This window comes from Myodes glareolus, chromosome 3 (genome assembly GCF_982192425.1).
Source record: "Myodes glareolus chromosome 3, mMyoGla1.1, whole genome shotgun sequence".
NCBI classification, from domain to species: domain Eukaryota; kingdom Metazoa; phylum Chordata; class Mammalia; order Rodentia; family Cricetidae; genus Myodes; species Myodes glareolus.
In genome coordinates, this window is record NC_142028.1 from 65,055,861 (window position 1) to 65,079,767 (window position 23,907).

The window sequence follows — 23,907 nt, forward strand, 5'->3', positions numbered from 1 at the left end:
CTACCCTATCCCATGCCCCAGAAGATCACTCATTAAATCACCACTAAAGGGACAACATTTATTCCTTTTCCAAATGTTACAGTAAATCCAGGTGGAAGAGAATGGTTTTAGCAGTTAGAAAAAAAAAGTACAAATCTGGGGTTTGGCCATTAAAAGTTATTTACAACGATGGGAGGGGGAAAAGACAACAAAAAGTTGTTTCACATCACAGACCTTCCTCCTGCCCCGAAGCCTAATACTTGCCTATCAAGTCAGAGGCGGTTGATTCACAAGCCGGAGGTTTGAACTTGAGTAAGACAGTTATAAAACCCAGACAGGGGCAATGTCCTCCCCAGCCCAGGTGCCACTAGGCACAGCACAAGAGACTAAAAACTCAACAGGGGAAAGGCTGGACACTCAGGGTTTGGGAGTATAAGCCCTCACTTCTGGCTCAGGGGCTTCGGAAGTAGAATAAACAAAACGTACTTGGAAAAGAATTGGGAGAAAAGCCAGCAATTGCCTTCTGCAGGGGTGGGGCCTGGGTAGGAGGTAGGGACAGGAGCATTTCACATCACTAACCTAACTTGGGAAACCGTAAGGGGCCATCTTCAACTGGCCTTAAGAGTAAGACCAGGTGGCTGATGGGAGAATCCACAGGAGGGAGGGAACGTGGCTGGGAGGGGGCAACAAGCCCCTTCCTTTCTGGGCACAGGAAGGCAGCCAGGGCACCAGGTCCAGGCAGTGACCTCACAAGGACAGCACAGTTTTTGCAGCTTAGGAGATCACCCACCTGCCCCCACCCAGCTACTCATTCTGCTCAGCGCTGGCTGATGCAGGGCCACTCTCCGGCCCCGAGGGAGTGGATGGCTCTGCAGCCTGGGGCCCTGCCTCCTCTTCCGTGTCTCCTCCCTTGGAGGCTGCACTAGCCTCTGCCCCCTTGGCCTGGGGCTCTTGGCTTTCAGGGGTGGCGGCGGCCTTCCCTTCTTGGGCAGTGCCCTCTTCGCTGCAGGCGCTGATCTCCCCCTGCTCCTGCTCTTCCTCTGTTGGTGAGGACGCCGAAGAATCACCCCCACCCTCCTTCCGATTTCTCTTGAAGGACAGGCCACTCAATTTGAAAGGCTTCTTGAAAGAGAATTTCTTCTTCTTCTTGGGGGTCTCCTTGGGGGCGACCTCCCCCTTGGCCTCAGCTTCCTGGCTAGGGGGCGCTGGCTCGATGGCGTCGCCAGTAGCCCCAGCTGCATCATCTGTTCCGTTCACGGGTGGTGACTCCCCTTCACCCTTGGGGGTTAAGTCTCCATTGCTTTTCACATGGCCATTCTCCTGCGGGGCAGAGGAGACAGCAGTGAGGGCCGGGGCCCTTCTCTCCCTCCCACAGCCCGCTTCTGGTCCCCTGCAGGCGACGGACCCTACCACCGGGGTCTGCAGTAACCCAAGTCTGGCTTTGGCCTCACTCCCATCCAACATCGCCCTCGCCCCTCACAGGCGCGCTGGAACGGTCACAGCCAGCAGGAGGCGCTGGGGTACGGGCCCCCACCCCCCTCCCCGGGGCGCGCTCTCTATTTTCCGCGCGGAACCTCACCGTGCCCGGATCCCTGGCTGGTGGGCAAGCCTTGCCCGGAGCTATTGGGCGGGAAGCAGTCCCGGGGCGCTGCCTCCCTGCACCTGGACGGCCTATTTTCCCAGGCTCCCGCTTTGTGTGAACAGCCCCCACCCACCCCAGAGTCTCCCCACATCTCTGCTCCCCGCCGTTTCAAAAGCCACCGCGGACCGCCGAGGTCCGGGCTGCAGATGGGGAGCCCTGGGGGCCCAGCACCGGTCCCGCGGCCTCGAACGCCCCCTTGGCGCGGCCTAGCAGCGCCTTTGTTTCACGCGCGGCCTTCGGGGCGGCCTGGGGGCAGCGCCCGCGGTCCGGGCACGAACAAAGAAGGCGGCGAGCCCGGCCGGCGCCCCCTCCCGCCCCTCCCCTCGTTCGCCCGCGGGGGCTGCGGCGCCGAGAACAAAGGGACCGGGCGGGGGAGGGGGCGCCGCGTGTCCCGGGCCGGACAAAGCGCGCGGCCCCGGCCCTGGGCCCCAGAGGGGGCGAGGCGCGCGGGTAGGGGACCGGGGCCCGCCGCGCCAAGCGCACCCACCTGTCCGTTGGCCTTCGCGGGGGAAGCGCCCGCTGCCTCCTCGGCGGTCACGTCGCCCCGGGGAGCCTTGGAGCTCTGGCTGCCCATGATGGGGGTCTGCTGGGGGCGCCCGGAGCCGCCCCGCGCTGGCGCCTCGGGATAGTTCGGCTGGGACTGCCGGGCGGGCGGAGGGGTGGGGCTGCGTCCGAGGGGGAGGGGTACAGGGGCAAAGCGCGCTGCACCCCCGCTCCGCAGCCGACCTGCTAGCTGCGCCCGCCGCCGCTGCGCTCCGCGCCAGAATGCCGCCCGCCGCCCGCCGAGCCGCCTATATGTATGCGCCCGGGGCTCGGGGCGGGGCCGGACATTTAAATGAGCACCCAATCGGGGGCGGAGGCGGGGTCGGGCCCGGGCCCCTCTCGTGCGCCCCTCTCGTGCAGCGGGCAAAGCCAGCCGTCTGGTTCCCCCATCACAAGGCATTACTAGGGACAGGTAGGGTTCGGTGTGGGAAGGAGAGCTTCCCGGTCTCGCCGGGAGATGGACTGGGAGGAGACCGTCGAGGAAGAAGCACTCAGTCATCCCTTGCTCACACCGCCTCCCTTTCAGCCTGAGTCCGGCTCCACAGGGGAGAGGCCCCCATTCCCTGGCTCTACTCCGGCTCCTTGAACTCTTGGAAGGGCTCACATGTCCAGACTCGTCAGACGGCTGGTCCTGAGTTATGCTCCAGAAATTTGTCCCAACTCCCGCAGCACCCCACACCTTCCCATCCTCTGAGTTCGACGCCCCCTCGGGCCAGAAGTCACATTGCTACCAATCTACTGCAAACAACCTGGGGGTCTAACCTAACTTGGGATCCCTCTGGCCAGAGTGGTGAGATCCTACAGTCTCTCTTCTCTGTCAGTTAGTGGCCAGTTTCTCCTTCCCGCAGCCTGGGTCCATTACCAAGTCCATGGCAGGGGCTGCTTTGCGTGTGTGTGTGTGTGTGTGTGTGTGTGTGTCTGTCTGTCTGTCTGTCTGTCTGTCTGTCTGTCTGTCCGTCTGTCTGTCTCTGTGTGTCTTTCTCTGTGTGTGTGTCTGTGTATCTTTATCCCACTTTGAAGCAAAAGACCCTGAGGCTCAGAGGCAGTTGCCATATAACTGGTTTATATAACCTGGTTTAGGCCTGGTTTCCCCTTCTCTCACATGCCTGGCTTCCCCATACAGGTAACATTATGCCAGCGAGACCACGCAGACTGCAAACTACAGTCAGTTCCCTAAAGCGAGGGAAGACATTTGGACTTCCTCCACATCTGTGACACCACATTAGGGATAACCCCCCAAAAACCCACCCTGTTTGGAGACCTTGGTCCTTTTCTGTTTCCTTCTTTGGCCCAGGTGGGCCCGTGAGAACCCCAGAGTTCTTGGTTGGGCCCAGATACGTGTTCGCATATGGACAGCTACTTCCTCTTGTCTCCCAGTGGGACAGGAATGGGGGCTGGAGGAAGCCAAGTGTTGCAAAAGCAGGCTGTGTCTTGAACTGCTCGGCATGTCCTTCCCTCCTAGGGGAGGCCTCCTGTGAGGCTAGAAGCTGTGAGGTATGGAGACACTCCAGGGCCCAAGAAATCAGGGAACTCTCCACAGATGTGATCATAGAGGGGTGAGGTGGCATGGCATCTGCATTCTGCATCTGCTTACTCCTGTGCCCTTCAATCCCACCTGACTCTGACACTCCTGACTAGGCTCTCATTTTACTCCGGGTTCAGGATTGGAGAGTGGCATGTCTGGAGGCATACAGCAGCTACCAATAGCTAAGGGTGAAAAACCCCTGAATAATTTCCTATTGAGAACTGGGCTATCCGATGAGGGTGAGAGGCAAGAAAATTATTTGGGGACAGGGAAGGGCACCATGTTCCCACTGCAGGGCACTCACAGCACTAAGGGATGGACGTCCTGACATGCTCTCTGTCTCTGCCACAATAGGAGACCCACAGTGCTGCCAGGCGCTGCCTGGACCGCCTAGCAGGATTCAGATAGTGTGTGTGAGTCCTGGAGGGGCTGGACTCAGAGGTCAGGAGTAGATCTCCAGGCTCCTGCTTTCCAGGCACTGCCTGGTGGAGAGAGAGACAAGTCTCTGGGAAGATTCCAGAAGAAAGAGCATGAAGGTCCAGATCCCCTCAGAGCCTGGTTCACGGCAGAGGCTCTGCGTCTTCACCAAACATCCCAGGAGGCTGAGGAGGGGGTGTCAGGCCCTCAGCAAATGGAGGTCCTGGCAGAACCTAAGTTCTGGAAAAGGAAAGATGCTGAAACTTTGGAGTCCACGTCCAGCAGCCCCCATGGCCTCCTGTCCACACTGTGGCTCCTTTCTCCCCAGCTGCTGCCAACTCAGACAATGCTCCCATTGTTCCGAGACTCCCAGAATCTGCGTGCAACTGTGTGTCTGTTCGCTGTGTGTGACTTTGTATGGCTTTGTGATTGTGCGTGTGTGACTTCGTGAGACCCTAGGTGGGTGCATTTGTTGTTGGGTGCGTCTGCAGCTCTGTTTGGTTCTGTGTATTCAAGAGTTAGGGAGCTTTGGTGACAGCTGGCGACGCTGAGACTTTGTGTGTGGATGCTTGGCCTTCCTTGAGACTGCGCTGGTGACTCTGAATGTGGTGGGTCTGTGCTGAGTGTTTGTGAGGCTGAGGGAGATCTGTAAGTGCAGAGACTGAAAAGTGGCCCCCTCTTTTTTTTTTTTTTTTCCAGATACAAGGTTTCTCTGGGTAACACTCCTGGCTGTCCTGGAACTCGCTTTGTAGACCAAGCTGGTCTTGAACTGAGAGATCCGCCTGCCTCTGCTCCCGGAGTGCCAGGATGAACGGTGTGTGCCACCACAACGGGACAAGAGTAACTATTTTGTGAACCGTCCCAGAGGGCTTGTGCACTTCTGTGGCCACTGAGACTACAGCGGGCTGTCCAGGTCCAATTGACACAACCTGGAGGTGTCCCTTGAGTAGAGAGAGCCTCAGCTGAAGAACGGCCTACATCAGACTGGCCTGAGAGGGTCCCTGGATTACTTGTAGAAGGGCTCAGGCAGCTGTGGGCAGTATCATGTCTTAGTAGGTCCTGAGTTGTATAAGAAAGCGAAGGGGACTGGAGAGATGACTCAGTGGTTGGGATGGGTGGGGACATGAAACTGTCATAACTAGAGACCTTGACATCTCCATCTGTCCCGGTTCTGGTAAAAGACCCTTGCCATGGGAAATGAACCCCCTGGCAGGAGCCTGGGACCTGCACAGAGGGCAGGCCTATCAAAGGGCAGAGGAAAGAAGAGGATGTTCTCTCTAAATAAAGAATAGGGCCAAGTGGTGGAGACATAAGCCTTTAATCCCAGCACTGGGGGCTGGAGAGATGGCTCAGTGGTTAAGAGCGCTGGCTGCTCATTCAAAAGACCAGGGTTCAATTCCCAGCAACCACATGGCAGCTCAAAATTGTCTGTAACTTCAGTTCCAGGGGTTCTGACACCCTTACACATATATAAAGGCAAAAGACCAATTCACATAAAGTAAATAAACAAAAACTTTAATTCCAGCACTTGGGAGGCAGAGGCAGTCGGACTCTCTGAGTTCAAGCCCAGCCTGGTGCACAGAGCGAGTTCCAGGACAGCCAGGGCTGCATAATGCGAACCTGTGCTGAAATAAACAAACAAATGAATAAAAGGAACTCTTTGAGGACCTGGGTTCAATCCCCAGCACCCATATGGTGGCTCACAACTGTCTGTAATCTAGTTCTAGGGGGTCAGATGCTGCCTTCTTCTTCTTCTGGACTTTGTAGGTACACACAGACAAGCAGGCAAAAACACCCAGACTCATAAAAATTAAAAAGAAAATTTAAAAAGGCACCCACGCTGGGCTCAGTGGCTCACACCTTTAATCCCAGCACTCAGGAGACAGACAGAGTTCAAGGTCAGCCTGGTCTACAAAGCTAGTTTTGGGGCGACAGTCAGGGCAGTTACAGGAAAACCCTATCTTGAAACAAACAAACAAAAGGCACCCTCTAGCAGGCCTCAGAATAGATGCCAGTGAGCTTTCTAATGGTAAAAATAGCAGACATGAGGCCTTGGGATAGGAGGAGCCTTCTGAGGGGGCTTGGTTCTCCTAGAGACTCTAGGGAGTCCTACTTTGCACTGTCCGGTTTTCAGCTCCAGGGTTCGAATCTCCTGAAGCATCTGTCTGACTAGAAAACTCAGATCTGGTCTGAACCAGTCTCTTGCTTGACTCCATTGCTTGTTTTCTCTCTCCTTTGGCCTCAATTTGTTACACAGTGAGAAGGTGAGCCCCTAATCCACACTCATGAAGACTTAGCAGAATCTCTCCTGCTCACACTAGAAAGGGTTTGGTGCTGAACCGCAGGGTCCCTGCTCACAGGCGTTTTCTATCTAGTTGAAGAGACCTTTGGTGACTTAAAGGAGGAAAGAGAGAGATTCAAGGTTAGATGAGGCCTGTGGGCCTTGTGGAGGAGGAGGAGAGAGTGGAAGCAGCGAATTTTCACTGTGGGTAGGGGTGGAAGGAAGGGCCTAGCCTGGGACAAGTCCGGGAGACAGGAATCTAGGCTACAGAGAACGAGTGTAGAGACAGTCGGGGGAGGGTGATGCTGCCCCCTCCTTTCCTATTTTGGATGAGAGCCAGTGAAACATCCATTGACTGAGGCTGGGCACTGGAGAGGAGTTCAGGCAGTTGCTGAATCGTGCCTTGAGGGACTCAGGGGAGTCCCGGAAGGCGTCAGGAGGCCACCAGAACTTGACTTGCTTCTGTACATAGATTCACATATTTCCTGAGCCGAAGGCTAGTGACCCGAGAGGGACAACAGGCAGGTTTTTATGGCAGGACTAACCCCCCTCCTCGGGAAATCTGGGCCTCTGGTTTCTGCTGTGCATGAGGTCATCCAGGAAGGACCCAGGCTTCAGAGCACTGCCGGGCGGGGTAGGCAGCAGGGGAGGGCCTGGGAAGAAGCTAACTGCGTGAAACAAGAACTTCCCGGGTGTAGCGGGTGTAGCGTGAAGGAAATCCTTGAACACGGGAGAGATCTTCAGCGGGCAGGGAAGGCCTGACAGATGGTAACGCTGGTGGCTTATGGCGCTGACTGAGTACATTATCCCGGGACCCCGGAGGTACAGCCATCAGAGTTCCCATTGACAGAGGAAGGAAGCTGGGAAGCTGAAGCCCAGTGTTGGAGCTTTGATAGGCGTATAACTACAAAGGCCAGCACCAGCAAAAAAAAAAAAAAAAAAAAAAAAAAAAAAAAAGGCGTTTCCAGAAGCCCAGAGAGCAAAGGCACCAGGTGCTAGGCGCAGCTGGAGGCAGCCAGAAAAAACACTTCAGGTGGACAGCAGTGGCTAGGGGCTCGGCAAAGGGGAGTCCATCGACGAGAGGGCCACGACCCTCAAATCCTGGCTTCTGGACCCAGGGTTGCTTTTCATGAGCCTGGGCTCTCTGGGCTCAGCTGTCAGCAGGAATCAGTTCTGGGACCCGCCTGTCAATTCTAGGCCTTGAGCCTTCCTATGGATTCACCTCAGGAGAGGCCTGAAAATTCCCTTCCAGAATTTTAGGCTGTGCTGAACGCTTGTTTTTCCTTCCCCGTCTTTTCCTCTGAAGTGTATTCGAGAGGGTTTGGGGAGGGGGCGGGTGTTATTGGTACCAGGGCGGGGATGATGGCACAGAAGTTGGTCGGATGGGCACATTCTCTGCCCAGGTGAGTTCTGTGGGGCTCAGTTGCCCTGATAGCAGAGGCTCGTGCTCCTGGCTCAATTCCCCAAGCTTGATGAGGTCACCAGAAACTCAACCCGGTTATCTAGGCTGTGGCGAGCCTGCCCTTGCCCGGGCTCCCTCCCTTTTCATGACTTTTAGTTTCTTTTCAACTCCTAGGCACCTCTGAGGAAAGACTCTCTGGACAGTGAAATTTGGATTGCTTATAATTTTCCAGCCAAAATCCCCCACGAAGGGGAAGTCCCTCTACCAGGGAACCTGAAAGTCCCAGTCCATCTCCAATCACACCCTTTCCTCTACATAACCTCTCTGACAGCCTTTCCCTCTCCTTCTCCCTGTCAGCCTCTCCCCCAGGGTGAGCTAAACCCTGCTCCCTGCTCCCTTCCAGTTTTGTAACCAGAGGCAAGGTCCCTCCCCTAAGTCCTGCTGGGCTATCTCTCTCAGGTGAGGACTCTGGGAGCCATTCAGGCTGCTGTTCAGTGTGGTGGTGTGGTATGGAGGTGACGGCAGCGTGAAGTGGTGGCTCTATCGTCTCTGAGCCTAAGCATCCACGTTTATAAAAAAGGGACTCGTCACTGTACACACCCCCTAGGACTATTTATTGTGAGTTGAATGAGGTAGGGACATTAAGGGAAGCCTAGAACCCCTTCCACCCCACCACCCCCGCACCTGAGGCCACAGTTCCTGGGGGCGTTGGGGAATGAGTTCTTCTGTTCAGACTCACAAGCTTCAACTCCACAGTTATTCATTCCCTTAGAGTGCTAAACTTCCTGCCACCCCAGGGCGTTTGAACATGCCCCTTCCCTCCATAGAGAAAACCTCAGGCTCTGACTTTACCCTCTTCTCTTTTCTTACTGTGTGTGTGTGTGTGTGTGTGCGTGCGTGTGTGTGTGTGTGTGTGTTTGTGTGTGCCAGTGTCTATGTCTGCGTGAGTCTCTGTGTGCCTGTGTGTGTGTGTCTGTGTATGTGTGTTTGTGTGAGTCTGTGTATGTGCGGCCTGTGTGTGTGTGCCTGTGTGTGTCACTATATGTCTGTGTCTGTACATCTATCTGTGTTTGTGTGAGTGTCTTATGTGTCTGTGTGTGCTGCATTCATGTGGAATCCCCGGGTTGGAACCCAGGCTGCCGAGCTTTTCTGCTTCATCTGCTAAACCATCTCTCTGTCCTCTACTTTGTTTTTCTTTCCGAGACAGGGTTTCTCTGTGAAACAATCCTGACTGTCCTGGAACTCGCTTTGTAGACCAGGTTGGCCTTGAACTCACAGAGATCCACCTGGGCACCACCACTCCCTGCTCAAAGCATTGCCCAGGAACTTTCTAGATTCACCAACATTCTAGGGGAAAGAATGACTCCATGATTCTGGGCTTTAGGGCTTCTGCTCAGCGCTTTTCACACAGGAAACAGGGTGAAGACGTTGCCCAGCTCAACTCAGCTTTGTCTTTTCTTCACCTTTCTTTAGCTACGGCTCTGAGGGAGATTTGCTTTCTCTGGGGCCGTACAATCTCAGTGCTCTCTCTGCCACTAGACTTGTTCCCCAGTTGCTCTCCACAATCCCAGGGCCACCACCTCCAGTGTAGCTTGCTCGGCTTGTTCTTCCTTCCTTCCTTCCTTCCTTCCTTCCTTCCTTCCTTCCTTCCTTCCTTCCTCTTCCTTCATTTATTTTCAAGATAGGGTTTCTCTGTGTAGCCCTGGCTGTCCTGCTGTCCTGGAATTCACTTTGTAGATCAGGCTGGCCTTGATCTCACAGAGATCCTCCTGCCTCTGCTGGGATTAAAGGTGTGCAACTTTTGCTTTTTCAGTGTTGGACATGGAACCCATTTATCTGAGCCAGCCCAAGCCCATCCTCAAGGTATGTTCACCAGCACTGAGCTATATACACCTCAGCCCAGCGAGATACCCCAACCCAGTGAGATACACCCCAGCCCAGCCAGATAGACCCCCGCCTGAGCTATGCCAGTATCCACTGAACTATACCCGAACCAGCGGCATTATACCACTAATCAATTTCTGTTAAATAATTAAGAGAAAGAATGAAAGGTTAATGAAATGTGAAATCAAAGTACACCATTTGAGTCTAAACCTGGTGATGCATGCCAATAGTCCTAGCAGAGGCAGGAGGAGCTCTGCAGGTTTGAGGCTAGCTGGCCTCCACAGTTAGTCCCAGGAAAGCCAGGACTACAAAGAGACAGACCCTTTCTCAAATAAAATAAAATAAAATAAAATAAAATAAAATAAAAAAGCCAATCAATCAATCAACAACAAAACAAAAACTAACATGCTCTTCACTTGGCCTTGTCAGTGGCCTCTGTAGCTCTGCACCTAGCAATTAAGGTCTGCACAATCTGGCCCCTACCACACACTCTAGCTTCAGCCCAGTCACGTCCCCTCTTTTTCAAGTCTTTGCACCATGATCCCTCTCCTTGATTGTTTTCTTCCTTTTTATAATTTTTTTTTTCGAGACAGGTTTCCCTATGTAGCTGTGGCTATCCTGGAACTCGCTCTGTAGACCAGGCTGGCCTCGAGCTCACAGAGATCCGCCCGCCTCTGCCTCCTGAGTACTGGGATCAAAGGCTGCACCACCACTGGCCTGCATCTGATTGTTTTCCATATTGTGTCTTGTAAGGACTAAGGCTTGCTGCAGTCCTTGAAGCCTTCCGGAGATGTAGCCAACACCGGCTCTCCCTGCGCTGCCTGTTCTCACTGTTCTCAGGGCCGGAACTAAGGGCATAACCTTGGAGCTGAACTTGAAGATGCCCAGAGAAGTCCATGGAGAGAGCAGGCTGGCAGTTAGTGGCTGGAGAACCTGAACTGAATGGGAGATGCTCTTTTCTCAAGGTTTCACCAGGGGACAAGGCCACATTTGCAGCCACCGGATAGAGTGGGACCCATTAAGGGCAAAGTTTGGCTCCAGAAGGCAGTGCAGGAACTCGAAGCATGGCACCTGGAGGGATTATTGGTGGTGGCCAGTGAGGAGAGAGTGACCCTGGGGCTGGGGTGTCCTCAAGACAGAGGGAAGAAGCAGTTTCTGGAAGGCGTGAATGATTTATTCGCTTGCCGAATGTGTTGAGAGGCCATGGGAAAGGACAGAGGAAGAAGGCTAAGGGTGGCCTGAGGCTTGGGCCAGTGGGTAAGGGTTGCAGTGCGACCCAGGACAAGCCTAGAGCAGAGCTGGGGGCTGTGTGTGGAAGCAGGATCGTCAGGGTCAGGATGACTTGATGTACCTTTGGGATGTCACTAGGATCTGTGAGTTTGGAGTAAAAATCTGTATTGCAGGCAGAGGAATAATCCATCCGTCTGTCTGTCTGTCTGTCTGTCTGTGTCTCCTCTCCCTTTCTCACTATATGGTGGTGACTGAGATCTCTGTCCCTAGCCCAGTCCTGTTCTGGACCCAGCTGCTGTTAGAGGTCACTCTGGATGTCCCCACAGGGACCTATAGGACATAGACAAGCAGGCCCCAGTCAACAGAGATCGGAGGAGACAGGAAGAAGCAAGAATCCAGGGAAGAATCGGTTGGACTGATCTAAAGGAGGGCAGTGAAAGCCAGTGCTTGGGAGGCAGAGGCAGGAGGGTCTCAGTGAGTTTGAGGCCAGCCTGGTCTACAGAGTGAGTTCCAGGATGGTCAGGGGCCATAAAATTTAGGCTAGAGACAGCCAGTGGGGACCGGGTGGTGACAGGTGGAGGAGACAGTCTGGGAGTCTGTTGATCTCCGGAGTGGGGTACTGCAATTGTCAATACTTTTTCTTTTTTACTTAATGATGGGGTTTCACTATGTAGTCTTGGCCAGCCTGGAACTTGCCTATTTAGACCAGACTGGCAGACACACAGAGATCTGTCTGCCTCTGCATCCTGAGTGCTGGGATTAAAAACATGTGTCACCATGCCTGCTGCAACCCCCCCCCCACTACCTGTCTTTATCTGGATGGCAGCCCTAAGACTTCTGTCTTCTGACCATGGCACTTTCCGCCATACCTTTATGGGGAGGAGTGGGTAGGACCACCACTGGCCTCAGTGCCACATAGGACCTGTGCATGGGAAAGCACAGACGGGTGCTTGAGGCCGCACTGACCTGATGTGCGTGGACCATGGCCCTCCCCTACTTTAAACCTGTTTATGGCTCTCAGTTTCCTCCAGCATGTCCCACCCCTGTTCTCTACAACTCTGACCCTCAGCTGACCTTAGCTGGCAAGCAAACCTAGCGGCATGACTGGTGACCCCTTTTGGCTCACAACTGCTCCATCTGTCCTCCCTCACTTTGACCTCCTGCCTGGAATGCTGCTCTCTGTGTTCACCCTCCCCACCTCTGCAACGCCCCCGCCCCCGAGCCTTCCTGACTCTTCAGAGAATCCACTATGCCCCAAAGAACCTATCGCCCTCCTGAGACCCTTCACCCGGCTGGCCTGTGTTTCTGGCGTGAGTTCAGCCTGCTCTGATAGGGGATACACACAGATGAGACAGGAGGGACGGGAGGGCCGTGGGGATAGACCCCTCCCCCCAAAAACACACAAAGTGGAGACAGCTCAAGGGAAACACAGGGTGTTTAACAGGGGCATGTAGTGCAAAAACTCAGAGTCCGTGGGAGGGGGAGGGTAGGAGGAAGGAGGTGGGTAATTTATCATACAGAGGGGACACCCAATGTGAGATGCTGCCAGGCCACCTTTGTTCATCTTTGGCTTGACACAGGTCGGTCTCGAGATCATTAGGCAAGCCCGAAGTTTGTATCCCCAGATTCCTAGAAAACAAACACCTGCGACCACTCCTCTGGCTCTACAAGGCGCGGGGAGTCTCGGAGTCTCCTTGAGCATTCCAGGGACCGGAGCTCCAACAGCCCCGCCAGAGATGGGCTGCTGTCTTTGGATGAGTCATTTAGTATCTGCAGGCCTCAGGCTCCTCATCCGAGGACCGCTTAGGTGTTTATGGTTCCATCTACAGGTGGAGACGATGCTTAGAGTGGAAAGCAGTGAAGAAAGGAAACCAAAGCTCAGGCATCTTGGCCAAGGTGTCTCAGTTCAGTCATCCTTCCCCTCTGAGCCTGGCCGAGCTCCCATGCATACAGCGAGGACTGAGCCTTGCTGAGTTCCCATGCATACAGCGAGGTCTTCGGATGCTATAGATGCTTGCATGATCAATCATCTCTGTCCTTCGAGATTCATCACCTCCCAGGAGTTTCGGGCAGTTGTCACTCCCCACACTTGTCAGGTCTTCCCTGAACTTTATGTCTAGCCAGAACCTACTACTGCCCAGCCAGCCCATCTCCTCCCCTTCGCCCACAAGGCAGCATGACAGGAAAGGTTGGGGTCGCCTCAGCAGGGGCTGTGGTTGAACAGGACAAAGGATTTCCTCGAGGGCTGCAGGATGCCACACTGGAAAACAGCCAAGGTCCAGGGACCGATGCACTTCCTGGAAGGGCTGCTTCCGGGAAAAGTCAGCGCACTTCCGGGTAGGGCTGCTTCCAGGGAAAAGCCAGGACTCCACCTGGCTAGGCCAGTATTCTACTGGAGTAAATCAGCAGGGCAGTTGTCCTGGGGACCCTTTGAGCCCTGTTTAAACCCAATCCAGGTCCTCTGAGATGACAGTGGAAAGGGGCAGAGCCACAGGATATGGGTCACCAACCAGAGACATGCTGTTGCCTCCATCTAGAACACTCCTTCAGGATTAGAAATAGCTGATACCCTCAGCCTTCTAGCTCACAGAACTTCCTGGTCAAGCTATGCACTCATTCAGCATTACTGAGTCCAGTATGTGTCAGGCACTGTCTAGACCTGTGAGCAAGATAGTCCCTGCCCATCCGGCGTGAAGCAGCACCTGGCCCCTCCCTGTTCTCAACCAGGACACATGTTGCTTATCTCTGATACCTTTTTATGGCCTGTTTCCTGGAGGAGTGTAAACTCTAGGGAAGGAGGGACCTCCACTCTCTCACCAGTGTGCCCAAGAACTCAGTGGAGGAAAAAAAACAACAAAACTAGCAAGCTGCCAAAACAGGACTTATAAATAAATGGACATAGAGACCAGACTTCAGAGCTGCACAGAAATATGAAGCACAGACTGGGAGGTGGTAGCACACGCCTTTAATCTCAGCACGCGGGAGGCAGAGGCAGACGGATCTCTGTGAGTTTGAGGCCAGCCTGGTCTACAAGAGCTAGTTCCAGGACAGCTAGGGCTGTTACACAAAGAAACCCTGTCTCGAAAAACTGAAGAAGAAGAAAAGAAGAAGAAGAAGAAGAAGCAGAAGCAGCAGCAGCAGCAGCAGCAGCAGCAGCAGCACACACAGGCACACACAGGCACACACAGGCACACACAGGAGGAGGCCTCCACTGTGTCCTTCAAGTCAACTCTGAGATTTTATTCTTTGCCCATTTATCTTGCCTACCAGGCCCTGGGATGAAATCACTCTCGCTCTGAGGCCTACCTAGATAATAGCTGAGGATATCTTGGTCCTTAATTCCTTGTGCTGGGCACGCAGCTGGCATTATGTTTGGCACTCTTACTTTTGGAGACAGGGTATCTCTATGTAGCCCAGGCATTCACACTGTAGACCAGGCCGACCTCCAACACACAGGGATTTGCCTGCCTCTGTCTCAAGTTGTGCTGGGATTGAAAACATGACAACATGCCAGGCTTTTTTTTAAATGTGTATATGTGTATCTGTGTGTGTGTATATCACTGGGGTGAAGATGCCCCCAGAAGCCAAAAGAGAATGTAGGATCCCTTAGAGCTAGAGTTACAAGAGGTTGTGAGTCACAACCATGCATACTGGGAACTAAACTCGGATCCTCTGGAGAGCAGCAGAGGTATTGCTCCAGCCTGTTACCTGTTTGGAGCACCTTCTTTGCTGAATAGGTATTTCAATGCCAGCTTTTAAAATAAAACGTTCGTGGCGTGCAAGTTGGCTCAAAAGGTAAAGGCATTTGCCGATAAGCCTGACTATTTAAATTCAACCCCATAATCCACATGGCGGAAGGAGAGAACTGATTCTGCATGTTGTCCTTTGATTTTCACACACAGGATGTGGCTCACACCTCTCAAAAAAAAAAAAAAAAAGAAAAAGAAGAAGAAAAAAAAAGGTGACCTCTGCCTCTAGAGTGTTGGGATTAAAGGTGAGGACCCAGCGGAAGCTACTTTTTAAATCACGGTGGAGGCCTACATAGGCTGGAACTTCTTTTCTGCCTCGCCCTTCCCCACCCCGGCCCCGCCCAAGTCCCGTCCCTCACCCAGTCCCGGCGGGTGCGGGGAAACCCAACGTCTTCCTAGGAACTGGTAGTTAACGCTCCTCTGCTAGAGTTTCCACCCGGAGAGGCTTGGAACTGGGGCAGACGCCGTGGGGACCAGGCTGCCAGTCCACCTCCTCTCTAGGCCCCGCCCCTGCTCTGGGCCTACCCCTTTCCCCCGAGGACTCGTCTCCATCTCACTCCCCGCCGTTTCCTAAGGGCTCGAATTCCCCGAAGGGCTCCGCATCCAGCCAAGGCCCAGCGACTTCCTCGAGGGCTCCGCCCCGGTCCGGCCCCGCCTCCTTCTCCCAGAGTCCCGCCCCTCCCAAGCCTCCGCTGAATTCCCGAGAGCCCCTACCGGATCCATTGTGGGCTCCTCCGCTTGGGTGCAGTAATCAGTGGCCGGTGCACCGACGGCGGGTGGCCGGGCAGAGCAGCCGGCGGTGGCGCTGCGGGTACAGTCAATAGTTGCCCTTGCTGAGACGGGGCCCCAGAAATACACTTCTGGTCCAGGCAGTGCGGGATGGTCACTTAAGAGACACAACTTAGGGGTTCTCTTCTCTCATCGATCTCACCGGTCGAGATCACTATAGTCAGCCTAGAGAGACTGGGACTCTCAGGGAGATTGGATCTGGGCCCCTCACTCCAACCCCCAAACTGTTGCCTGGCCAGGGTGGTTTAGCCAGCAACACCCTCCCACAGTCCTCGTCGGCACAAGAGAATTCACCACGCAGTGGGCAGGCTCAGCGAATAGCATGTCTTGTCCTCTTGACCCAGTGTTGGATCATTTAACAGCCGCCTAGGTGTGGAGGGGGAGGCCTGACAGCCCACAGTTCCCCTTGGCTCACCGCTTTGGGCATCAGTTGGCAGAGGGAGCTATGTCTGAGTTGGTCTTTGGTGGGATCTAGTCCCCATTGGCCTTTCAGCTTCCAAGATAACGACCCCCAACCCCTTAGGCCTAAAGGAAGGACAGGTTGGAGTGCTGAAAAGAGAGAACCCCCTCACTCCACCAGAGGCCTCCAGCCTGATCCCACACCCGTGTTGCCGTGCTCACAGGGACCCACATCGCAAAGGCCTTCTCCGCCTGCGTAGTTTCACTGACGAGACTATAGAAGAGGAAGACTCCATGATGCCTTCCTTCACCTCAGCTCTAAATCATTACAAATTCGCCATCTGTGCAAATTCGCTCTTTTGGCTGAAAAAGAAACTAAAGTTTGGAGAACAGTAAAAAACAAACGGGTGAGGGGTCTGTGTGCCCTTGTCCGGTTTGAAGCCTGGTATTCAGGGCTCTGAGCCCAGATTGGGCCCTGCTCCCTGACCTGGAGATTCTGAGGAATGTCCTGGCCTAGCTCCCTTCCCCACACTGCCAGTTCGGCTTTTAGTGCTTTTAGTGACTCACATAGGCTTCAGGAGAGAGTGGGCAGCAGTTTGGAGCCCCCAGGGTCCAGCACAGGCCCTGACTTGCCCCCTCCCCAATCATGCAGCCATATTTAGGGATCTTTTCTCTCTCTTTGGACAGTCTCCCTCTACCAGCCCCTCCCTCCAGGATGGCTCCTTCCAGTCAGTCAGCAGGATCTGGGCTTGCCTATCTCTGAGAGAAAAGCAAGCCTTCCTGTTCCACCCCCTTCTCCAGCTCCCTTACAGACCAGCATTCTTGAAGAAGCGGACTTGGCTGTGTAGCCTCTGCTGCAATCTGGTTTCCTCCCGCATTCACCATTCCGTGGGAACAGCTCCTCAAGGTCATCCTCTGACCTCCTTGTTGCTAAATCCAAGGGATGCGCAGAGCCTATCTGACTTGACCCCACTTCGGTGGCCTACTTGACACTCGTACAGTCAGAACCTCCCTCCCACTTGAGATACTTTGGGGCCCTTGTTTTTGGGACACTGTGCGCTCCTGTTCTTACTATCTTAGCAGCTTTTGCGGTGTGGCTGGTTCACAGTCTTTGGCTTGCCCTCTCTCCCTGGCATGGGCAAGTCCCAGTCTAGGTCCTCAGGCTTCCAGTGGGTGTCAGAGACCCTACTGTCTTTCAAGCTGGCTTCTGCCCGACCCCTACTTGTCTCCTGGAGGCTTCCAGGGCAGTGTGACCACGACAGCCATGCTCCTACCTCATGGCAGTCAAGTCCTCCTGTAGAAATACTTACTTGAATCAGAAGTCTAGGCTCACTTCTCTTTCTCCTCTTCTTCCTCTTCCGTCTTCTCGTTTACATACTATATGTGGTGCTTTGCCTGCATGTATGCCTGTGCTCTGCTCATTAGCCTGAGCATAGAAGAGGGTATTGGGTCCCCTGTAACTGGGGCTGCTCCTTGGGGATTGGGCATTAAACCGGGTCCTCTGGAAGAGCAGCCAGTACTCTTAACCACTGCACTGAGCCAGCTCTCCAGCCCAGCATCTTCAATGAAATATACAAAGCACAGGTGACTGGTATTTATTTATTTATTTATTTATCTGCTTATTTGGAGACAGGCTCTGGGGATTAACAGTGTATACATCACTCTTACTGTTTTAAAAAAGTATTTATTATCTGTGTATATGTGTGCACGTGCACACATTCTAGGGCAGAAGCCAGAGATTGACATTGGGTGCCCTGTTGTGTGGACTCTTCCTTATTCCCCTGAGACAAGAGCCCCTCACTGCCTACAAGCCTCAGTGATCCTCATGTTCCACTCACACCAGGGCTGGGGTTAAAGGCAGGTTTAAAAAAAAAAAACACAGCCAGGCAGTGGTGGTGCCCTTTAATTCCAACACTCGGGAGGCAGAGGCAGGCAGATCTCCGTGAGTTCAAGGCCAGCCAGCCTGGTCTACAGAGGAGTTCCAGGACAGCCAGGTCTACACAAAAGAAATCCTGTCTCTGGAGAAAAAAAAGGCAGGAAGATAGTTTTGTGAGGAGCTGCCTGGTATCTGATGTGGCTGGACAAGTGACATAAGCCACTGATGAGATTTCAGGAGAGCTGAATCCTGAGACTGAAGACCGGGACAACCAAGCAAGGAGAAGGCTGAGAGTGGTTAGGGCCGCCACATGAGGAGCCTGGATGGCTGGTGACATAATCTCACTCAGAATGGTGCCGGGGTTTGCCTGGGTTGGAGGAAACGGGCAAGAACGGCGTGCTTCTGAGGCTCAGTTCCCAGTGGCGTTTGGGGAAGGGGCGGTGGTTGTGGAACACCCACCATTGCTCCATGCCTGCCGCCCTGCCTGTCCGACCTGCTACAGGGTTGGCCCCTGTCTTCCCGCGATCCTCCCATTCATCTTTCTCCCTGTAGGAGCGGATGGAGGCTCAGGAAGTCAAAGACTGCTGACAAGGCTCAGTCCGGGGCATTGGGGAGGAGGAGAGAGAGGAAGCTGGGTCAGAGCCCGGATGTGATGGGCTTCAGGGACCGTGACATCTGTGGTTTCCTCAGAGCCTGGAAATTCCACTGGCACTGACTTCGTCAAGAGCACACATCCTGGGGTCTGGTACGTGATCATCCTGGGGCCCCCCTCTAGCGCTTGGTTGAGACTGTATCTGCAAGGGCACCACTCCCTGACAGATCCCAAGATGAGAAACTGTCACTGCACGCTTCCCATGGCCTGGTCCCAGTGTGCGACCTGCACCTCTTGCAGCCCTTGAAGGAAGGCTAGCTTATCCCTGGCTGTACCTCTGAAGCTTGAAGGGGTTAAGGAATCTGCTCAGCGTTCCACGGCTAGGATGAGGCAGAGCAAGGATTTGAACCGAGGGTTGACACACATCAGAGCCTTGCTTTTTACCTCTAGTGCTATATTAAGCCTGTCCACCCTTCAGCTGATTGGCTCAGCGAGGGGAGGAGGCTTTGTGGGGGATTTGCTCGCGGTTGGGGCGGCTGCCCCCCTCTCATATCAAGAGATGGGAAATAGTGCTGACGTCAATTGTTGCCATGGTGATGCAGCAACCCTTTCCCTGCCGTCTCCATGGAAACCTGGGGGGTCCATCTGTACTTCGATTCGCCCCCTTCCTTCTAAAAGGGGGTCCCTTAGGGAGGGGCCAGCTAATAAGGTATCTGTGAGAGAAGTCAGAGAAGGCCACGATTCAAATGTCTTTTTCTGGGTCCCTTGTCATTGCTCAGGCCCAGGCTAAGGCTTGGGAGCAGGGGGTCCTGTCTCTGGGCAGCCCTACCCTTGAGAACAAGGCATGTAGCATTACCTTTCTAACTAAGGATTTTTCTAGAAGCTGTTCCTTCCCTAGGCTCCAGATCCAATCCTCTGCAGAATGGTGGCAGTATCCATGGATGCCTGGCTCTCTGCTGCCCCTTGGAATCAAAGGTCAGAGTGCCAGCGATTTCAGCCTTTTCCAAGAGCTGGGTCTGGCCTCCTACCTGGTATGATATAGATAGATATGACCTTACCAAAACCTCATAGAGGGGACATAACATCCCCCCCTTCAAGCTCAGAGAGGCTTAGATATCGGCCCAAGGTCATGCAGCAGTGCGTGGCAGAGACTGGACTTGAATTCAGGATTGGAGTTGAAGCCAGAGGTTTTTCTAGATAGGAGGAGGACGGAGAAGAACGGAAGACAGAGAGAAACAGGAGGATGGAACCCAGCTTAGTCTGTTGCCTGCAGAACAAAGCTCAAACTCCTCAGCTTGGGCCTCAAGGCTTCCTTGTGTACCTTTTCTTCTGTCGAGCGGTCCCGAGAGTTTCTGCAGTAGACCCGGACTCTCAGCATGAGCACAGTCTGGGCTTGAAGAGGTGAAAACTTCATTCCAGAAATCACTTTCCACCTTTCTGCCTTAAAACTTTTGCCCACAGTGTTTCACCTGGAATGTCCCTTTCTCTGGCTCACAGAGCAAGTTAGCGCAGTCGCTATCTGTCCGGCAAGGTCAGTGCCTGAAGTCAGGCTCCCTTACAAATCAACCATATGGGAGGTACAGGAAATGTCTATGCTACAGGATTTTAGGGGTTTTGTTTGCTTGTTTTTAGTATTTTTATATATTTAGTATTTTTATGGTATTTTTAAATAAAATGAAGGTTGAGAGAGGGTGGGGCAGGGAAGGAAGTACCAGAGATGAGAAGAAAAAGGGAGAGTGGAAGGATCTGGCATTTCAGGGCTGGATGAGTCCACAAAGCCTAACATTTAAGGACCACCTGGGCGAGCTTGTGAGGAAATCAACACAAGGGTACTTTAGCTGGGTGTGGTAGTGCTGTGATCTCAGTCCTGAGAAGGTGGTAGGAGGTTGCCGAGTGCCCGCTAGCCTGCGCTGCACAGAAAAGCTGCCTTACAAATTAAAAAGGGGATGGAAAGATGACTCAGCAGCTAAGCCTGGCTGCTGTCCCAGAAGTCCTGGGTTTGATCTTCGGCATCCACACAGTGGCTCCCAAATGCCTGTAACTGCAGTTCCAGGGGATCTGACGCCCTCTTCTGGTCTCTGGGGACAGTGCATGCCCATGGTGAGCAGACTGGCATGTTGGCAAAACATACACGCGTATAAACTAAAAATAAATCAGTCTTTAAAGAAAAACAAACAAACAAATAAACAGGCAGAGCTCTGTGAGTTCGAGGCCAGCCTGGGCTACAGAGTGAGTTCCAGGACACCCAGGGCTGTTACACAGTGAAACCCTGTCTTGAAAAAAAAAGTTAAAAAAGAGAGAGAGAGAGAGAGAGAGAGAGAGAAAGAGAGAGAGACTGAAACTGAAGTTGGTGGAATGCTTACTTGACAGGTGCAAAGCATGGGCTGGATCCCCAATGCCATGCCAAACAAAACTGGTGATGGCACAAGCCTGTGGCACAGACCTATGGCTAGCCTTGGCTACCTAGTGAATTCGAGGTTAGATTGGGCTATATTAGATGCTGTGTTTGTTTGCTTTTGTTTTCATTTTATTTGGTTTTTCGAGACAGGGTTTCTCTGTAGCTTTGGGGCCTGTCCTGGAACTAGCTCTTGTAGACCAGGCTGGCTTTGAACTCACAGAGATCCACTTGCCTCTGCCTCTCAGGTGCTGGGATTAAAGGCGTGTGCTACCACCACCCAGCTTTTGTTTCCATTTTTTAATAACAAACAAAGCAACCAAAAAGTAAATTGCCTTTTTCAGATGACCATGGTGGGCCAGGGGAAGGGTATTTTAGTAATTTACTCCAGATCTCAAAGGGTTGCTGATCGAACTAGACCTTTGGGTTCCATCTCTTCATATTTAAAGAGAGAAAAGAAATACTCCAACCAATCATAAGGCCTGCTGTAGTAGCACACACCTGTGGTTTACCTGGGAGTTTGAGTTAGGGATCAAAGTTCAAGGCCAGCCTGGACTACAAAGTAAGTTTCTGTTAAAAACAAACCAACCAACCTAAACCCCAAATAACTACCACCACCATCACCACCATTATTTCTGTAGAATAACGATAGCAAAATTGGAACATGTTCCACTTAAATGGGCTCCCTTCTTGGGCACCTTCCTGTCATGGTTCCCGTTATGGAGGAGGTAGGTTTCAAGGACACAGACTAGTTGTTACTCACAGCTAATCTGAGGACACAGACTAGTTAGTTGTTATGCCCAGCACAACCCATTATCCAGAAAACCTTAATTCCTCATCTAGAAAACAGATAATTAAAGAATTTGGGGGTGGGGTGGAGAGATGGCTCAGTGGTTAAGAACACCAACTGCTCTTCCAGAGGACTAGGGTTCAGTTCCCGGCGCCTACATGGCAGCTCTCAACTGTCTTTAATTTCAGTTTCAGAGGACCCAACACCCATGTCAAAACACCAATGCACATAAAAAATTAAAAATAAAGAATAAAAAAAATGAAAGAAATTGGAGGGCCCAGGAATGGTGGTGTGCACGTTTAATCCCAGCAGTCAGGGAGCAGAGGAAGGTGCATCTCTTAAATTCATCAGCCTTAGGCTGGGCGGTGGTGAAGCACGCCTTTAATCCCAGCACTCAGGAGGCAAAGGCAGGCGGTGGATCTCTGAGTCTGAGGCCAGCCTGGTCTACAAGAGTTAGCTCCAGGACCGGCTCCAAAGCTACAGAGAAACCCTGTCTCGAAAAACCGAAAAAAAAAAAAAAAAGTTTATCAGCCTCATCAACAAAGTGAGTTCTAGGCCATGACAGAAAAGAAAAAAACAGAAACAAAAACTTGGAAGGTGGGGTGGGTGGGTGGGTGGGTGGTGATCGGAGAGGTGACTTAGTGGTTAAAGCAGCTGTTGCTCTGCAAAGGACCCAATTTCCAGCATCTCCACAGTGGCTCAAAAACATCCTTAACCTTCTTAGCTCCGGGAATTCAGCAGGCATACATGTGATGCGCACACAAGCAAACAGGCAAAACATTCTTACACATAAAGCAAAATAAACATCTAGAAAAATTAAGACACATTTCCCCAATAATTTTCTCTTCAGTCAGCAGCCCCACTAGTCTTAACTGAAACCAAAGGCTCAAGCAGGAGGGGCCAACCCTTGACCCCTACAGCAGGCCCAGGCACAGCAGGGAGCTGAATCTAAGGCTAGCTTGGAAGAACTACATGGGCTTGCTGTGGTCAGCCTTTGCTTTTCTTCTACATTGTCTGCTCATCTTTCCCTCCCTTGCTCAGTCTTAAGCAGGTATGAGCAGCCAGTGTCCTGCAGAGAATGAAGATTTCTTTGGGGAACCCAGGACAGGGAAGGGGGGACAACTGGAGAACTCTGCGGGTAAAGGGAAAAGGGTAGTTACAAGAATTCCTCGCAAGAGGGTGACAAGCCGCTACCTAGAACAGTGGTCCTCAACCTTCTTGATGCAGTTAATACAGTTCCTTCCTAACACAGTTCCTCAAGTTGTGGTGACCCCCAACCATAGTTATTTTCGTTGCTACCTCTTAACTGCAATTTTGCTACTGTTATGAATTGTAATGCAAATATGTATGTTTTCCTACAGTCTTAAGCGATCCCTTGTGAAAGGGTCATTCGAGCCCTGACTGGTCGCCAATCACAGGGTGAGAACCACTAACTTAGAGGGAGGTCAGCTGGGAAGTGGAGGTGGGTCGAGGGTTGGTTCGAGGGAGGACCACCCCCATGGGATGGCTAGTCGGGTGATGCTGGCTAGGGCAGAGCAGCTCGATCCGATCCGATGGATACACATACACGGCCAGCCCGGAGTGGAAAGCAGAGCAGCTCGATCCGACGGATACACATACACGGCCAGCCCGGAGTGGAAAGAACAGTTTATGCTGTGCTTTATTAAAATGTGCATCATTCTTTTATTTTAAAATGTGCATCATTGTCTCGTGCTCGGCGCGTACGACCTCAGCGTGGTGGCCCGCGTCTGGCCTCGTCCTGCCCGGCTCCTGCGGAGCTGCCGTGTACAGGCGCACTCAGGTGGCACGGGCCCGGGGGCTCCCGCCCATGGCCAGGTAGACGTCGATGGGCACGTGCAGCAGCGTCAGACAGTGGCAGCCCGGGCAGCGTCGGAGCGGCCTGGCGAAAGCGGCAGGCGACAGGGGGCGCATAGTGTTGGGGCGCGCTTGGGGTCCTCTAGGGTAGGGCCCCGGGGATGGAGATGGAGCGGGGCCGAGGGATAGGACATCGGCCTCACCTGACAGGGTTATGATCCGTAGCTACTGGCTCCGGGCTGTCCTGGGACTCGGGGGCGGAGGCAAGGCCAGGGGAGTCTCCGGCCTCAATGGGGAATCTTCGACCCTGTGGGGTCTCCTGGGCACTCATGTCCAGGGCCCGGGGCACTCTGCGCGGGGAGTGACGGTCAGGCAGCTCCGGAGCCCTGGACGCTCCCTGCCCGTGCCGCTCGTGGGTTGTGGCTTACCTGCCGGAGGCCGAGGCCGGTCCCAGGCTGGAAGCAACTGCCCGAGCCCTGGCGGCGGGAGGACGCTCCGGTCCAGGCGGAGCCTGGCAGGTGTCTGCTGCGCGCAGGGGCCCTAGCGTCGAAGGGGAGGGCTGCATTGTGACCCCGGGCTCTGCGTTCTGACCTCACACA

At 53.4% G+C, this 23,907-nt stretch overlaps 2 protein-coding genes across 2 annotated transcripts; both read right to left on the reverse strand.

Moving 5' to 3' along the window:
* Positions 1-44: 44 nt before the first annotated feature.
* On the reverse strand, positions 45-2,384 carry Marcksl1 (MARCKS like 1). The gene is made up of 2 exons (XM_087904576.1): positions 2,109-2,384; positions 45-1,299 (listed from the first exon to the last, which is right to left on the reverse strand). Exons 1-2 carry the CDS (start codon positions 2,193-2,195, stop codon positions 784-786), a joined length of 603 nt encoding a protein of 200 aa, XP_087760702.1. The 5' UTR covers positions 2,196-2,384; the 3' UTR covers positions 45-783.
* Positions 2,385-23,128: 20,744 nt separating this feature from the next.
* Fam229a (family with sequence similarity 229 member A) lies at positions 23,129-23,885 on the reverse strand. The gene is made up of 3 exons (XM_048434304.3): positions 23,737-23,885; positions 23,512-23,658; positions 23,129-23,393 (listed from the first exon to the last, which is right to left on the reverse strand). Exons 1-3 carry the CDS (start codon positions 23,871-23,873, stop codon positions 23,291-23,293), a joined length of 387 nt encoding a protein of 128 aa, XP_048290261.1. The 5' UTR covers positions 23,874-23,885; the 3' UTR covers positions 23,129-23,290.
* Between the last annotated feature and the right edge of the window lie 22 nt (positions 23,886-23,907).